This window comes from Rhea americana, unplaced genomic scaffold (assembly GCF_003343005.1).
Source record: "Rhea americana isolate MKP2758 unplaced genomic scaffold, rheAme1 scaffold_1, whole genome shotgun sequence".
In the NCBI taxonomy this organism is placed as follows: Eukaryota; Metazoa; Chordata; class Aves; order Rheiformes; family Rheidae; genus Rhea; species Rhea americana.
The window spans coordinates 4,614,312-4,632,662 of record NW_028185038.1 but is presented as its reverse complement, the minus strand read 5'-3'; the positions used below and the strand labels follow the sequence as shown (position 1 = coordinate 4,632,662).

At 36.7% G+C, this 18,351-nt stretch overlaps 1 protein-coding gene across 1 annotated transcript in view; it reads left to right on the top strand.

Moving 5' to 3' along the window:
- Positions 1-18,351, top strand: part of SLC2A13 (solute carrier family 2 member 13) — a 146,762-nt gene that overhangs the window by 48,456 nt on the left and 79,955 nt on the right. Inside the window, exon 4 of the mRNA XM_085297865.1 lies at positions 9,240-9,348. Within this exon, the coding sequence (XP_085153991.1) occupies positions 9,240-9,348 (109 nt within the window). The remainder of the gene's footprint in view (positions 1-9,239; positions 9,349-18,351) is intronic.

Sequence of the window (18,351 nt, the reverse complement as noted above, 5' to 3'; positions counted from 1 at the left end):
TTGTTTTTGTGCAACAACAGACTACATTTTTTTAAATTCTGTTTTACCTAGGAGCTTTTGTTTAGAGATTTAGTCAGAACTGATGATAAAAGACATCTGTGTGTCAGGTTTTGAAATTACTTTTAAGAAAATGGTTAGGTGGAAGGAAGACCCACAGTATGTTCTCCTGTTAGTCCACAGGCAAAAAATACTTCAGCCATACAAACAATTGTACATGGACCAAGCTACTTGCTGCCAGTTTCACAGGCATTAGTAAGAATTACCATGGAGAAACTCGCACAAGTTTATGCAGAGGCAATCTCTCTATAATTCCTGGAAACCAACAATATTTTACTGTGCAGTAAAGGTGTATTAAGAACAGTTTATGTTTCTTGCTTGGGGAAGTTTGTTGCTATCACTGACAACATTATAAAATAAATGCAGTGTTACTAATCTGATTCTCCATAGACTTTCTCCTTTGCGCAAATAGAAGTAAACTGCTTCTGTGCTGATTTTGTACTAGCTTGGCTTTGATGCTGACGAATGTATCAGATGCAAAACTGAAGAAGCATACTTTATTATGAAGTACTTTGTTATATCTGAAGCTTCGAAGTGGTTTGAACGTAAAAATTCACGTAGCTTGTATGTGTATCCTCCAGAAATTGGAGGTTTTGAAAATTGTCATGAACATCAGCTTTTCATAATCTTCAGTTCTCATGATAAAAACACTTCTCAGCATCATAGCCTAGGAGATTTTCTGTTCTCTACATTTTTACTTTTAATTTGGAGATTATTACTAGTTCTGTCAGTGGGACTGCTTAAGTAATTTGTTTTGTATCCTTGCTCCAATGAGATATAATCTGTCATAACAAAAACATGTCTCCTGTCCCTGTCTTCTGAACCACAGAGAAGAGCCACGAATCCCCCACTTCTTGTAAAAAGGTCCACACAGTATTTTTGACCAAAAGTTCATCTCACCTTCTATTCTATCTAGATAGTGGCCAACAGATGTTATATAGGTGTATCATAACTACACTCTTTTTTTGGGGGGGGGGAGGGGATCTGACGTGATACTTTTCATTTTATCCATTCTCCTCTTGTATTGAAGCAATGGTGAACAATTCACCTTTCTTGTACCGCTTTTGGTTTTATAAAATTCCTCTTGTATTTCCTGCTCTCAGTCTTCTTTTTTACATCTTGAAGTATGCTAGTATACTTGATTGATTGGTTGCTTTCATTTGTAAATCATCTATTTGTAAAAGCAGAAACCTGTCGTACCAGCAAAAGCAGAATCACACAGACTTCAGTGCTAGCTTCTTTTGAACCTAGACGTAGGTACCCTGATAAAGTACTGTTATATAAGCATTCTGGTACTCAGGGGACTAGTAAAAATAGTATTGCTGTGACCACACATTGGAACTGTTCCATTCTTTTGATTGTCCTTTTTTTTTTCATTTTTCTGAACCCTTTGCAATTTCTGCTATACTCTTTTTTGGAGATGAAGAAAGAAATAAAGAGAATGAATAGAGATGAAACGAGAACGTGGGCCAGCGAGGAGCCAGGATTGCATACAGCATTTAATATACCGTGGTACTCTCTATTCTTGTCATGATAACATTTGCTTTGTTCTTTTATTCCKTACATTGTTTACTATTTTTGACCAMCATGAAGCACAAAACTGACTTTTTCATGGAGTTATAGTAACCAGTWCCAACATGAAATCCTAGATGAATGTAGTTTCACAAAGGAATCATAGAGATGACCTCTGAAAGATATCTAATTCAAGCTCTAATCAAGTGTGAAAAGATTACTCAGGATATTTTTCAACTGAGTTTTGTCTGTTTCAGAGGACAGATATTCCATAACCTCTTTTTCAGTATTTGACCACCTTCATGGTAAAAAAAAAAAAATGTATCTAGTCTAAATTTTCCACATTCCAACAAGTCTTTTGGCTTTTATCTGACCCCCGTGCACCTCGAGAAGTCTGCATCCRTCTTCTCTATGGCCTCCCACTATGTAGTTGTAGACAGCAGAAGATGTTCCCTTAGCCTTTGCTCTTCGGGTTGGACAACCCCAGTTCTTTCAGGCTCTCATGTGTCTTGTGCTTCAGCCCCTTAACCACCCTGGCAGCTCTCTTTTGGACTTATGTTTTGATGGGATGCAGTCAGTGCTCCAAGTGTGGGGGTCTCAAGCACTGGTGAGAGGGGAAGAGTCCCTTGACCTGCCCGCTGTGCACTTGCTACTCGTCCCAGGCTGCGGCTGGCCTTACTGGTTGGTGCGAGGACCTGCCRCTGTTGCATGCTCTGCTTGCTGTCCAGCAGGACCGCAGCTCCTTTTCTGCAAAACCAAAAAAGATGTTGCTGTTGAGCAATAATGGTTGTCTTAGAGCCTTCATTTTTTTTWATAGGAAGACGATTAGTACTGAAACTTAGCAGTTTATGCTTCTGGAGAAGCTGTGCTCTTAGGTTGCAATTCARTGAAATACTCAAGCATATATTTGTCTTTCTGTCTTCATTTGGACCGAACTTTATTTCAAATGCTTCTGTTTAAATAAGAAGTTGAAGCAGTTGCTTAAGACTTATTATTTTTAGCTTTAGAATAGTCTGCTCTACTGTCAGTCATCTATGCGTCCATTAAYGGTGCTCTCCTGTTGTTTGGAAGCCAAAGCTGAAGTACTTTGACTTTAATCTACAGCGACTTTCTAATTTTCTCTTTGTTGGTAGTTTTGGAACCCAGCTGAGCCGTACTGTAATTATTGACTTGAAAACAGTTATTTTTAATCTGTTTAAATGTGAAACTCATTTCTAACTTTTTAAAATTTATTTTTAATAAAGCTCTTCTGCTAATGGTATCTGGCTTTTAAAARGGGAGAGGAAAAATTAATGACAGGAGTTTTTCAGGACCCCCAAATGAGAAATATTTTTTTAAGAACATAGTTTAAACTAAATGCGCTATTAATAAAGTAAACAAAAGAACATACAACAGATTTTATCCAAAAGCTCCCACAGAGACTTTTTTTGCGCTCCAGGCTACTTTTAAAATTCTATTAAATTTCCCCTTCCCCCCACTCCTGGGGAGTGGGAGGGTATAGGAACAGGAAATAGCTCCCTGTTTTTATTGTTTTTTGATGGCAAGGAGTAGAAATCTATGTTTATTGTTAAAAATCTCTGGCTTAGGGCAGGAACAGGGATATTTGATTCAGAAACAAGAAATGGAGGTAAGACAAAAGAAAAAAAAATTTGCTATACCTAGACTTTGGCAGAAAAATTTACAAAAAAAAAAAAAAAAAAAAAGGATTGAAGTGTGTTGCTGAGGAAATATGATACCTGTATGAGTGTTACTATAGTAGCTAACAGCTGGAAGGATCAGCTTGAGACTAGATTACTGATGGAGTTGGAGGGAACTCGAGTCATCTGGGTGCTCTTTTAATTAAGAAATAACACTCTTGAAACTATCCTGACTGCAACTTTCTTTTAAGTGTCTTTCCCCAGCTTGAAAAGAAAAAAAGAAAATGTAATTCCAGTTTGATAAATGCTCTTYGCTGCATTTGTTAGCTTGTGAGACAGACAGTRGAGTGGGTAGGTCTCCAGGCTGCTAGAGCCTTTGTCTCTTCTTTCTTGTCGTTGTGTTAGGCACATCGTTTTATCTTTCCTCATCTGTTTTCCCACCTTTAAGTGAGGACAATGTTACTGTTTTCCTTGCAAAGCACTTCTAGTGCAGAGCATGAAAAGAAATAATTGTTTGCTAAAACCACATTGCAGACCACGGTTACACAAAAGTCGGTCTTTTTTACTACTTACTGTTTTGCTTCCACAATATGTACCACAACTATAAGGAAAGCACAATGTGATCTTTATTTTCTTCTGTCTCTATTTTCCCATCACACAAAGCCTCCCCTTCCTTCACACATGCGCTCTGGCACTCTGCAGATTTTGACAGTACCACACTCGAGTTCGTCTCTACCGGCCCCAGAGCTGACAAGTGAACTGTACGGTCAGAAACCTCCGCTTTCAACTCCTCACGTCATCGCCTCTCTCCGGTCATTGCACCGCTTCTCTCAGCTCACAGTGGTATCATTTAAGTTGCCACTTTTATCTGTTTGCTTTGTTGTGTTTTTTCCAGTTTTTAAGGACTTCTTTAGAGTAGTTTGAGCTTTCCAGAAAGAACATATCATATAGAGCCAGAGCACCCCCCTCCCTACTCCCCACTTGCCACAGCTGCATCTCCTGTTCAAAGGCATTCGTATCTGCTGCCTCTTTGTGTRAGTACTCGGTGGTATAGATTTTCCATCACCAAAGCTTTATATCAAAGACTGTGGTATCACGGGAAAGATGTTTTTTCCTTTTACAGACGAAAGAAAATTACTTTGTTTTCAGGATTCCCAAAAGGCCAACCCAGCTTGCTGTCAAAACARAAACCTTTGTTCTTAGTCCTTCTGTTCTCCTCTCATTGTGGATTAATAGAATACTTTGGAGGGGGCGTTTGTTTGAAATCTAGGGTCACTAAGCAAATAAAAAGCTTCGACTAGCCATGGAAAAACTTCTTACATTAACTAACTTTCTAGAACCAAATGGTTATATGTGATGAGCTTTTATTTTTTCTAAAGATGAATGTCTGGTTATTCCATAGGATCTATTTCCTGTGAAAAATTGGAAAAATACCAAAACTCAAATATTAGATGAGCGTCAGATTGTTAGCTGAGATGTGTTGAGAACCTGGGAAGAGCTTGGTACTTAGGGGAAATTGTTTTGTTGAATCTGTTCAGGATGCATAATGCATTTCCAAAGCTATTTTTGCAATTTTCTTGTGAAAACGACAATTTTGTAAATTTTGTAGAAAGAAAAATGAAAGCAGTCGATACCTTTACCAAAAAAAAAAGAAGTGTAATACACTAGGCAAAAGGAGGAGAGGAGTGTTCTTTGGGTTTTACTTTAGTATATCACTTGTGCAGAAAATGAAAGCTACCTCGAGTGTTTTGGAGGAAGAGTTGTAGACCATCTGCAGAATATTCCTCCATCTGTAGATGTCAAAGAGAAAGGTGGACTGTAGTCTGTAAAGACAGGCAAAGGAGAAGGATGGCTTCCAAGACTCTCTTCTGCTGYCCAGGTCACCAGCCTGGAGTTGCTTTTCTCGTCCCTTTCTGTCTGTAGGCCAGTTCTTTGAGGATTTATCTGTACGGGAGAGAGGGTATTGACTGGCATCAGGATAAGAATAGGTCTGAGAAACTAATCTGTAGGTTGAACTTATTTGATGTTAAATTGAACAGTGCCTGTCCAGCTGCTTGGTAAGCCTGCTTTTTTGGAAATGTTTCTCTTCAGCAAGAGCACAAAATACTGGCAGTAGCCCTCCACAGTTTTAAGCTGCTCCTACAAGCTGTCACCTAGATTAGCTGGCAAAAGGATGTTTAAACCTGTAAATGACTTTGGCATAACCCGGTCTCTATCTGTAGTTTCCTGAATGTAAAAATTTTGCCAGGTATTGTAATGATAAGCTGAGGGGTTGGGGGATCACCAGATTTCCAGGCACCAGGTGTCTGCCTGCATTTGCTGGGGGATTTTTAACTTGGCTTTTTGTCAATCCGCAATATTTGTTTTCCCCTTACAAGAAGTTGCATGAGGAACTAAATATTTGGAAATAYATGCTGAGAGATCATTAACATCCAATCTTCTGCCATCTGATTTTCATTATTTAAATTCCTTTCAGAATTAGGATTTGTTTGTTTTGTTTTTTAAAACTTTCTGTGTATTTTAACACCCTGTGATCTCCATATGATCTTTTCTACTTATAGAAGAAAAGCARAAGACATTGGCAGGTGGCTCGTAACTTTTAAATCAGTAAGTTGTGGTGTTATGCTTGCAAACAAAAAGAACAGCTAAAAATAACAACTTAAATAAAATAAGCTGATGTTAATAGTTTCAGATAACTACTCAGAAAGTATAACATTTGGAAAGTATCATGCTGTCTTTCCAAAATGAGTAATTTTGACAAGAATATTTTTTCCCCTTGTGTGGTTCATCTCAGCATAAAYTAGTAAATTGTTTTTTTGGATTCTGAATCCAAACTCCCAAATCCTGTTGTTTCCTTTTGGATATATGGTGGAATCTCTAGTTGGGGCAAAAGGTTTAGACCAGGCTCTGAAAGAGAAACCAGTTAGACCAAAATCCACTTTATGTATCACAGCTTGCAAGGTCCTTTCTACAACAGCAGTATTTGTATTTTCCCATTACTCTTTTCTGTCACGGCCATCCTGCATTTTCACTAGGGCAAGCTTTGGCTGCCCTTTTTGAAAGCATATTTTGAATCTTTGTAAACATACACATTAACGAAATTTACTTCAGTTAAAGTAATTATCTGAAACCACAGCACAAAGAGTCCAACCAAATCTAGTCTCATTAAATTAATCATGACATTACTAGGTCTCATCCTTTGGACTTAATTTTTATTAATAGCTTAGAAGATGGAAAGCAAACATGTCAGTGGCTTCACAAGTTCAGATTAAATAGCTGAAAAACAGGAATATTTCTAAATTTTCTAGCTAATGAGAACCAAAAGCAATTAAGACAGGAGTGCAATGAACAAAAAATAGTGACTTTGAGAGAAATATTTATGTCCTCCACTGTGGAAAAAAATTGCCAAATACCTATCACTTAATTTTATTTGTKACTTATCTTTTGTGTCATCTGTTTCCCTCTAAATCCATATGCGGTTAACTTACTGCATTTAAAGGGTTTTTTTTGATTTTATTGCTTTTGCTATTTTAATGTATTGCAATAGATAACAGTAAATTTAAGAGTTATCAGAGACTTGTAAATCAATTTCAGTTTTCATCAGGCTTATTTTCAAAAGAAAAATGCATTCAGTAATTCGGAAGACTTCATTTTAAAGATTCTATTTAAAAACCATTCTCCACTGTTAACATCTGTGTTTAGCCTTTTTTTGTTTAGTTTTAAGATAGTTGTATATTAACTCAAGTAAGGATGGGGAAAGCTCTTTTCTCTCTCCTGTACAGTCCTGTCTGAGAATGTAGCTCATTAGTTAGTGGTTGGTCCTGTTCCCAATATTTGGGATATGAAGGGCTAGGATTTATCGCTATGATAGCTCTGTGATCAAGAGCAACTTTAATTTCAGTGGCAGGAGTGAATATAGGAAAACGCAAGAATAATACATGTAGTTCTAGGGCGAGATGATTTTAATAAAAAGTTTCATACAATTTCTGATTTAAAAACACTCATCTTACAAACAGCAGGAGCCCTTTGGGCTTTGAAGTTAATTTGCAAAGCTCATTTAATATAGAGATTAACGATGTCTTTTACTTGATTTCTGTTTRTTTGTTTGTAAACCTGAGGGCTGTGAACTTATGAAAGAAAGTCCTTTAATTTTTGGTATGCCTACTAAGATGTGCAGTTGCCATGGCACAGACTTGTAGTGAAACTTTTCATTCTCTGACATAAATCAGCATGATGTTTTCAACATCACGTATATGATACTATTAGTCAGCAATATGAAAAAATTACAAATACTTACTGAATTTAGCTGACTGGATGCTCTGAAAGCCTAAAGCACAGAAAGAGTTTGATGTGAAGTCCTAAACTTTCTGCAGGGACCCACTTTCAGGCCTACAGACGGATATTTGTGATTAAATTTGTTAAGTGTTCCTGACTCCATCTGAGTTGCAACCCACTGTTTGGGAACAGCTGCTTTAATTTCTAGCTATTCWTTTTAATGCCTTCTTTTCAATTGTTTTGTGCAATGCTTTATTGGGACTAGAGGCTTGTAGAACTTCAATCAAATCATCAAATATCTGAGTGGATCAGGAATTGCTAAAAAAACTCACGTATGTTCCTTATGAACTGAAACAGAGGTAGTGATGTGGCTATATTGCAGGGTAGGCAGACCTGTGTACTGTCTATACGTTAGTGACGTTCGCCATTGTATATATGTCGTGTGGACAGTTTGCCATATAGGATTCTACTGTTAATGATAAAGACGGGGAAGTTAAGTGATAATACAAATGGCATGTGAACACTGTAAATTTTTATGAGAACGGCTCTTCCCCAGGCAGGTTTGACTACCTTTGAATGAGAAAATTTTTATCGAAACTTGTTTATCAGGTTTTCCTATTGAAACTCTTCATCCGTGGCCAGCTTTCTGAAATTGAAACTCTCTGATGTAAATCTTTCTTCATTAACTGACGTCTATAGATTTTTATATTGAATCAATACATTTAATATATTTCTGTGTATTCAGGATGGACTTGGAGGAAAATGTAAAAATGTAAACRTAAAATATAGGTGGTCTTGGGCTCCAGATACGAATTCTATTAAGCTTTTTATTATTTGATGGCAACTATTTTGAGATTGTATATATTGTGACCTTTATTAGTTGCTCCAAGTAGGTGTACCAAATTAGATAAGATATAAAACTTAAAATTTTTCACCTGAATATGTTTTAGCCTAAATGAAATTCTGGACAGAAGTAAATTCAACTAAATAATGGAGTCAAATATTTTTTATTTTTACCTGATTCATAGAATTTTCTGTATTGCATTGTTTGTARGATATTTTGAAAATTTAAAATTAACAAAGAAGGAAACTTTTCCTATCTGCCAGAAATGTTGGTTTTCCTTTCCCTTAAGACAGTTTTCTGCTTTTTTGAATGTAGCCTCATCCCAGTGCTACCAAAGATGTAGAAAAAAAATAATTTACATTCCCTCTGCTGACCTTACACCTAGATACTACACTACACTACATGCACAGATCTATCCCACACCACAAAACACCCATACTTGCMACTGTTTTTTATAAATTGTTTTTGTGGGTCTTTGAGGAAAATTTTATCTGCAAGATCCAGATCTCAGCAGTGAGCAGTGGCATTTCTGAAATAACTTCTCAACAAGAGTGGCAGCTTTTAGAAACGGATCAGAAGTGACTCTTTGAAGGAATTTGAAACAGCATATCCAGTTGTAACAAATGTGCAATGTGTTAATGTCAGTAGAATATAGGAGAGCTGTACATGTGTYGTCAATAATACTATATATGCTTTGACCAAATAATTGTTACATGTTGTGCCTATGCTTCCTGAAAAATCATCTTTTTAGTACAGTGCAGCAAAGAACTGAAATGGTAAAGGTATTCAAAAATAATTGAAAGAATCCCAGTTTGTATCAAAAATGAAGTTAAAAAAACTTATGCTTGGGAACATTGTCTTGATAGAAAACATTTAAGAACTATTATGTATTCTTTTATTTGTTTGTTTTTAAGGTGGACCTGTGATCTGCAGAATGCTAACATATCCCCCAACTCGAAGAGCCTTAATTGTGGGTTGTGGTCTGCAGATGTTTCAACAACTGTCAGGGATTAACACCGTCATGTATGTATTTGTTGCTTTCTCCTCTTTTTAAAATATAAAAGCAGACAGTTAGGCCAATAGCAATTGTTTACAGCCATCTAGACAAAATCTGAAATGAGAACAATGGAGTGAGCRAGCGAGCTGGAATGCCTGGTTTTAAGTCTGCATTTTGACATACTAGGCATCTCGGGAAGTTACTAATACAAGGATAGACATTTGTTAAGAAATGACAGTGCAGACTGTAGTGATGTGTAGATGTGATAGTCTATGTCAGTTTACAGTCAAGCGTCTATATGCAAGTCTAGATCTGAAAGTACTCATGGATTTGATTTATGTGAAAATAGGTCAAAATACAGTGAAGGCTAGACTGTTGACCATGCAAAGAAGATGGAAAATTATTGTGAAGTGCTTAAGCAGGTAACAGATACCAAAGAAAGAAACATTTTCCATTATCATACGGTTCCATTACCTGTAGGAAGACTCAGTGAATGTAGAGATGAACACAATTTATTCATTTTTTTTTTGTAAGTTGTCAGCTCACAAGATAAGTAGCTCTTGGTAAATGTGCAGTGTGCAAGACCTTGTTTAAGGTGAAGTTACTGTTGATCCAGCCTACAAGAGTAACTATATAAATGCACATCCCATATTGTTTTAAGATCAAGTGTAAATATTACAGTAACGTCTCATAGAATGTTTTACATTTAAATACGGAAGCTTGTGGGAAAGTCRTTAAAAGGAGCAACTAAAAGGGTAAAACTTTCAGTGGTATCAAGAGATACCATATTTAAAGTCTTAAGTATCAAAAATCTGTCATAAGGGGAAAAAACTTAAACTGATTGTTAAACTACAGAGAAGGAAAATCTGTAACAGGTGAAGGAAGATGCTTTACAAAGTAGAGAGTGTTGCTAAATGAGGAAAACAGAAGCATGCATAGCTGGTAGGTTGTGTGTGAAAAACAGAAGACAGGCAGAAAAAGAGCTTTGAGGAATTCTTCAGGCACATTAGAAGCAAGAGACCAAACAGCATCTCTAGGTCCACTAATGGTCCAGACATAAYGAGAACACTAACAAAAGACAAATCTAAGGCTAATGTAGCATCTCTGTTAACACTGGAGGGAGTATGGAAGTTCCCACGCTGGAGTTTACTAAAGACGTGTCAGAGATCTGTTTCAAATTGAAATGCCAAGGGGAAAAAGATCTTCAAACAAACCGATAAAATGAATAGTAACAGATTGCATAGACTAATCAGCTTCTACCCAGCAGGCTGGGAGTAAGTCAAATACAAAATCATCAAATTTGGAACTTCAGCATTTAACGTGTTGTTTAGATTGTCTTGGTATCAAAGGAGTAGTGTAATTTTGATGGRGGAGGAAGAGTGTTGCATTGAGCCCAGGAAGTTTGAATCCTGTGCTGATCAAAATTAGTTGAAATTGTCATGGAATAAAATGAGAAGTGTGGTTACAAATATGAAAAATGAACATGCAGATGGGGAGCATATAATTATTATAAAGAGCCGGTGTGTCTATTGTAGAGATATCATAGCTTCATATCCATTGGAGATGTTTGAGTTTATGGTCATGCTAGAACCATATGAACTAATCTTCCTAGCTTATRATGTGTGTTGCCAAAGTTTCTTGAAGAAACTGGACAGTCACAAAAGTAAGAGGGAAGTCCTCTCATGGCTTAATAACTTGTTGAGATATGAAACAAAGGATAAGAAAAAATGATCCATCTTTACAATGGAAGAAAGCCAACAGTAGAATCCTACTGACCTCTAAGCAGAGATCTTTGCTGTCCAATTAATAAACAAACTGTGAAGGGGGCTAAACAGGAAAGAAACAGCTTGTGCTTATATACTGTTCATGAGAGTAAAACCCCCAAAGYTGTAATAATAAAGAGTTGTGGGAATATGAYGMAAAATGAAGAATTAATAAACTGGCRAATGTGTTAGATGCACAATAATGCTTGTAGGAAGGAACTGGACTTGTAACTAACATGCGTGGAAATCTAAATTAAGTGGTACCATTCATGAAGGAGATCTTGGAGTTATGGCTAGTTCTCTACAAATGCAGCGATGACATCAGATGACAGTCTGGTATTACAGATGTCAAAAGTACAAATAATTTTAGAAATTAATTAGGGAAACTAATGAAATAAAAATTATTGTAGTGTTATTAAACATGTTGTGGATACAGTCTCTGGCCTAGGACAGCCATTCTCACATTTTGATTCTTCTTTAGGAAGTCTTACTGTGACAGAACAAAAAATGTTCACAAGGTTTATGACTCTGGTGGACTGACTTTGCTTATCTTAAACTTCACGTGCTTTAAAATCTCAAGACCCTTACGATGTGGGATGCTTTACAAATATTTTGGAATTAATCTACTTGTTTATGTGAAGGAGGACAGRATTACAATTATAAAATATAGTTGAATCTTAGCTTTAAAATATAAAAATGCCTATAGTAAACATATGAAGGCRCTGTTGTTAAATGACTGACTTGTAAACCATTTGAGGCATCCAGTATTTTAATAATCCAGTATAACTGAATTTGGAGWTACCAGATTTTGCAGGATAAATGTTTTCCTATGAAAGGAAGTTTTTGAAGCACAAGGAGGCAGCTGTCTATTGATGGTTTACTTGCATAGAGATTCTCAGAAATCACAGAGTTGTTGAGGTTGGAAGGGACTTATGGAGATCATCTAGTCCCACCTCCCTGCTCAAGGAGGATCACCTACAGCATGTTGCCCAGCATTATGTCCATACTGCTTTTGAGTATCTCCAAGGAAGGAGACTCCACAACCTCTCTGGGCAACCTGTGCCAGTGCTCAGTCCCTCTGACAGKAAAGAAGTTTTTCCTCATGTTCAGAGAGAACTTCYTGTGTTTCYGTTTGTGCCTGTTGCCTCTTGTCCTATTGCTGGACACTACTGAGCAGAATCTGGTCCCATCCTCTCTACACCCTTCCTACAGATACTTATACATATTGATAAGATCCCCTCTCAGTCTTCTTTTGTCCAGGCTGAATAAACCCAGCTCTCTCAGCCTTTTCTCATAGAAGAGATGCTCCAGTCTCTTAATCATCTTAGAAGCACTTTGCTGGACTTGCTCCGGTAGCTCCATGTTTCTCTTGTACTGGGGAGCCTAGAACCAGACACAGTACTCGAGAGGAGGCCTTCTGTTAATAGTGGAATTATACAGAGGAATTTTGCAGGGGTCTAAAAGCGATCACACAGTGTCTCCAGGAGCAGAGGAGATCCTAAAAAGCAGGAAAAAAAAATAAAAGAAATCCATGCAAACCGCAACAAAAATCAGGAGCTTCAAATGCTCARGGTTTCACAGTCTGCATATTTTCAAGTTAAAACTTGAGTTATCAGTAGTGAATCCAGTGACAGCTGCAATAAAGAAAGTCTGTATAATAAAATCTTYTGTGAGAGTTCTTGAGGACTGTGCTTTATCCATGAAGTTGATTTAGTTTGGCACAAAGAAATATTTTCATGTTATATTTGAATCAGCTGAATATGTACATGACATCCCGAAGCTCTGGGCATGAGTAGGAAGCCCCTGGATTTGAGAACTGCTTGCAGAGCAATTTCTGCTTCAAGGAGGTGGATCTAAAAAAGAAAGAAAAAGTAAAAATAGGCAAGGGAGACTGTAACTCTTGCAAACAGATTCTGGTATGCTAAATTTAGTTAGTAATAGAATAAAGCTCACTGACCTATTGTTTTGCTTCCTTTTTTGTCCTGAAAATGCCAATGCTGACAATGCTGTAATACAGGGCCTCAAGTAGAAAAAATATTTCCTTTTTACCAGGTTAATTGACTTATGAAATMTAATTGCATGCAGCTTTAGACAAGCATCTCTAACAGTAGTGCAAGCAAGTTGGAAAGGGTTCAAGTTTTGGATTTTTTACCATTTGGARATTTTCTCATCTTAAAAGCAGAAGTTCAATCTTTCAAGTCTAGAGTCAAAAATCCATCTGGCAGGATACCAAACGAAGATCAGGTGAAAGAGGTTGTATTCCAGAGTAGCACTTACTGCAAATTAGGTAGTTAATAACAATATACCCAAGAATTTTGCTGAATCACAGATGTGCAGATATTTTCAAGCCTACAGTGACACATAGTTGAAACCTGGGGGAGAAGGACAGTTTTCAAGGTGAAATTTCAAGATAAGTTTCCCTGTCAGTTACTTCTAAAAATCTTATGCAAAAATCTGTTTTTCTCTTTTGTATGTTGAAGTATTTGACTATTTCAGATTGTTCGATGAAAAGCACAGTGTAGATCAATGCTTTAGCTATATGCTCAAGTCCCAGCAGGACTATCACTTCTGAAAACAGTCCTGATACTGTGCAGCCTCAGTGCAGTCAAAACAAACCATAGTGAAAAAAGCTATTGGAAAATCCTAAATTAACTTCAGTACTAAGCAGTAATTTAGCCATTACAGGAGGCAACTCAGTGTTATTTTGTCGTGCATGTGTTCACTCTGGACTGCATCAAGGTTTTGTGACCTATGCCAGAATTTCTTCTTCTGTCCTTGAGACTAGCTAATTCTAAGCTAGCTGATGCGCATTCACATAAGCTCTCTATGTCCTCAAGACTGTAAATCTGTAAYGTCTTAGCTCAATAAGACTTAAGAGGCAGCTGTATCATCTTAATTAGTCATATGCTCACAGAACTTTAAGAGAAGCAGACTTGATTAAAGCCAAACAAAATATTTTGTTTTGCAGTTGAAACAGTATTCTTGATGTGATGCTAATTTAGACATTTGCTATTATCTTTTCGTACGGTGTTAGAAAAGCTTTTGCAACCAAAATGTGGTATACCATGTCAACAAAGATAGCTTATGGACTTCTGCTTTTTTTCCACTTGGATTTTCACTAGCGTATGTAACCTKTTATTCCTAGTTAATAAAATGTTCTGTTACTGTTAAAATATCCTTGCATCTCTTAAAAGTTAAGTGAATTCACATGTAAAATATATCTGGTTTTGGATTTGGTCCACAAACACTTTCAAGCTGTAACAGCCTTGTTCTTTTAATCTGTGCAAGCAAACAGAAGAACAAAAAAGATGAGATGATAAAAACAAGCATCCTTCTCCAGCTGGCAAGAAGTGGGGAGCGGAAGAAAATATTATATAGAGGAGGAAGAAAGCTCAGAGTAATGAGGGAGGAAAAAAAAAAGCTGAAAGAAGAAAAAGACAAAAGGAGGTTATGTAACAGGCGGAAATTGAGGGTTTGAAGAAAAGTTAAGAATATTAAAACAATTAACATGAAAAGTGAACGAATGTAGTACTGAATATAAATGAGAATAAAAAATACGGGACAGAGAAGAGGACTGAGACTGGAAAGAAGCCAGGATACTTTTGAAGTTTAATAGATGTTAGAAGGAAGTTTAATGGTGCCAAAGAACATTTCCTGGTAGGTTAAATGGCCAGGTCTGTTGTACAGCAGTTACGGAGCTTGAACCTGAAAGGAGCTGTAAACSTTCACTTCTGTTAGCTTAAGTGAGCATTAGACAGTATTCACCTGTCTGCAGCCTTAGGCTCAAGCAGGTCTCTTGCTCTGTTTCTGCGTCTGTGGATAGCTAACTTGGCAAGAATGCATGACTCAACCTGCAAAAGCTGAGATGGTGAAATCCTACTTTGAATTCCAGTTCCYTTCTCCCTTTTCCCTTCTCTTCTCAATAGGCAGTAGAGGAAGTTGACAGTACAAATAAACCTTGGGTGTTTTCCTTGAAGATCAGTRGATAAATACCATTTAATAAGAACTTTTCCAGGTGTTTTGAAAATAACAACAAAAGCAGAAACAACCTTCAGTTGTCTGAATGAAAAAGTAACAACAACAATAATAGAGTTGTTTCTGAAAGACTTATTCCTCCATAAGCTTCAGCAACTCTAGAAAGCCTCTCCCAGGTTAATAATTAATAAGTTAGTCATTGGAAGGTAATAATGAGATTCTACTAGACTATTGACTGTTCATCTGGATACTGGAAAAGAAATCTTGACATCCGTGAAGAAAGACTGTGTTCAAAAATGTGGTTGTGGCTCTCATTTTTCTTGTGTTTTGTATTTAAACATCATTTTTAGGTTGTATACCTTTCTATTGTGTATTCTGGTTATGCATTTTAAAGCAAAAGCCAAAAAGTAATCTGGTCTTCCAAAAAAGCAAACAAAACCCCACAGTGTTAAAATATCGTCCAAGTTGCATAGTGTTCATTAAAGAATGATGTATCTTTTACTGTAGTCTGCATTTAGATTTAAATTGAGCCACAGTAAWTGCCAAGTAGCCTGCCATGTGAACTTCATCTTTGCACGGCCAATAACTTGTCTCCTCAATTTGTTCTTGGATACTCTGAGGTTCAACTGTACTTCTGGTGAGGAATAAAGAGGATTAAAGAGCTAGAAGTCTCAGTTCTTTGCTTTATGTTGTGCTAAGTTGGTATACCATAAGACTGAGTGGAATAATGACGCAGACGAATGTATCTTGTTGAGTGAAAGGACACTAGAGGGAGGGAAACGTCAGTGCTGCCTCATACCTCAGAGAGAGACGTGCCTGCTTTGAGGCCCTGGATACAAGGGAAGAGGGCACTAGTGAGAGCCCGTGGTAACGCCAGRAAGATAGACACCAGGGTGGGGTTTTTATGTACTTCTGAATTGCAGATCAGAAAGATGGGATGACTGAGGGTGTTTTCTCCAGAGGTCCCTTCCAACCTTACTGATTCTATGATTCTATAATTTTGCTCTTTTTTTTTCTTCTGTTGTCTCTTTTTATTTATCTAGTAGAATTATCTGAAGATTAGGGCCCCATATCTCTGAGGGACTAAAACCTCCTAAATATTGGTCTAGAAACAGAGCGTTTATAGTCATTCCAGTGGAAATGTGCTGGCATCTAATACAGAGGTAGAGATAGCTAACGCTAGGGGATGCGCTTCTTTATTTGAGTCTAAACAATAAGAAGAAACTAGTTGAGTGTGTTAAACGGGAAAGTATCTTGAGTAACATAGTTGATAAGTAGAGGAGTGCTTGATTTCTAGAGAGACTGAAAACACAAAATAAAAGGCCTGCTTCAAGAAGGCAGTTCAGTAAATTTGAAAATTTGCAAGGCTGCAATATATTGCTAAAATCTTTGTATCATGAGTTGTGTTTCAGCTTGTGCTTCAGAAGTTCTATTTATAAAGTGAAAGATTTTTCTTAAATAGTCTTGTATGTACTTGTTGGAGATACTCTACAAAATCTTGAGCAATATGTACAACTGTGCTTACATCCCGGCAGCTTAAGGGTTTCATGATTTAACTCTGCAGGCTGTGATTTATCGTTCTAGCCAATTTTGAAAGGGTGTTTAGGATACTAGTAAGGGGGTAAATCTGGTTGGACAGAGTGCCGGGGCTGATATCCTAAAATGAAGCTGTAAAAATATCAATTGTGTAACAGTGGTGATAGCACTAAAACCACAATATGTTAATTTCAAACCAAGAGTTACAGATTAAAAAAAAAAACAGGAAATCTTCCTTTTTTTGTTTTTCTGACCTTGTATGATTGTCAGAAAATAACCTGATTCAGTTTGTAGTTATGAATTTGTAATTCATTATATAAAAAAAAAAGCCTCCAGAAAACAATACAAGTGTGACTGTGGCTTGGGCTGTTTGGGCAATGCGGAATGTAAAACTTTGAGGTTCTATCTCAGGCTTGAGCTTCTCACTGCTGATACCTGTTCACTGCACGCAGTGATGCATTTTGTGTTTGTATTCCATTTGAAAATTTGAAATGAAAAAGAAAAAAATCACACTTAAAGGGAAAAAAAGAATGCAAAACAAACAAAGCATAATGGAGTTGTTAGCTAGATTAAAGCTGTGAAATGTTCATTTTATTTAAAAAGCTGCTTGTTTTGTCAAACAAACTAGCCAAAGCTTTTGGAGGATAGCTTTTAAAAATACATCYTTGTCTTGCATTAGAGATGAAAGAACAGGTAGTTCAGATATAAAAAATTTTGAAGGATGAATACCAGAAAAGTGCGGGAAGTAATTCAAGTTGTTACGTAACAAGAGTAATGGGATGAAATTAAGAAAAGTAAAATCTAGAATGATTATAAGAACATAGTTTACTTCTTAAAAATACCAGACTGAGAGCATCTCTTGAGGGGGGCTGGAAACACTCATAATTTCCAATTGCTTAATCTTAAGAAGTTACAGCAATAGAGAATGTATTAGAAATAACAGTTTTTTGGTGTTTATAAACTGGAATTAGTAGGCATAAACTACAAGGCAGAAGTGTTAGTTCACGTTCTTTTTTAATAAAAAATGCCCTTTCCTTTAAGTGAAATTTTTATGTGCCACTTGTGTCCTGGTAATTCTGGTACACTATCCATTTTTTTCCAGAAAAGTATTATCAAAGACCTAAGAAACAGAAGAACAGAATAAAAAACCCCAAACAAAGCAAAAACATCCCAGATTGCCAAATGCATTAAAGGGTCTTGAGCTTCATGTTTGTTTGCTTTATAATTTTTTAATGTTTAAATATAAGCTAYAGAAGGTCTCTGGAACTGCAGAGGAAGCAGGTTCAGCAGCTCAGGAATGAGGAGCTGCAGGTGTTATATTTGCTGGTTAACTYGAGGGTCTAATTCTATTTCAAAGCTATTTAAGTATTAGTCTCCTGCTGATTTCATTGGTGCTGAACACTTTTTTTTTTTCTTTTTTCTCCCAAAGCTGGACCTTGAATATCTTAATGAGTTGAAGAACAACCATATGAATTTTTTTCCATTTTTCTTCTTTATTGTTGCAGACTTCTCTCTTGGGTTATTAGCTAGAAAAATATATCCTGAAGCATGCAATAGCACAAGTGAAAATAAACCTCATACCATGGCAGCAGCACTTTATGATTCTCAGTCATCTACTAGAGGCAGGCCTTGGCTGGTGGTTGTGTTATTTCTGAAACGTTTTTAAAAAATAAATGGTTAAAAAAGGTTTTTCTGAGTTTTAACTGGCACTTCAAAAAACATCTACCCCTACTAATAACCCAACCCAATCTTAAT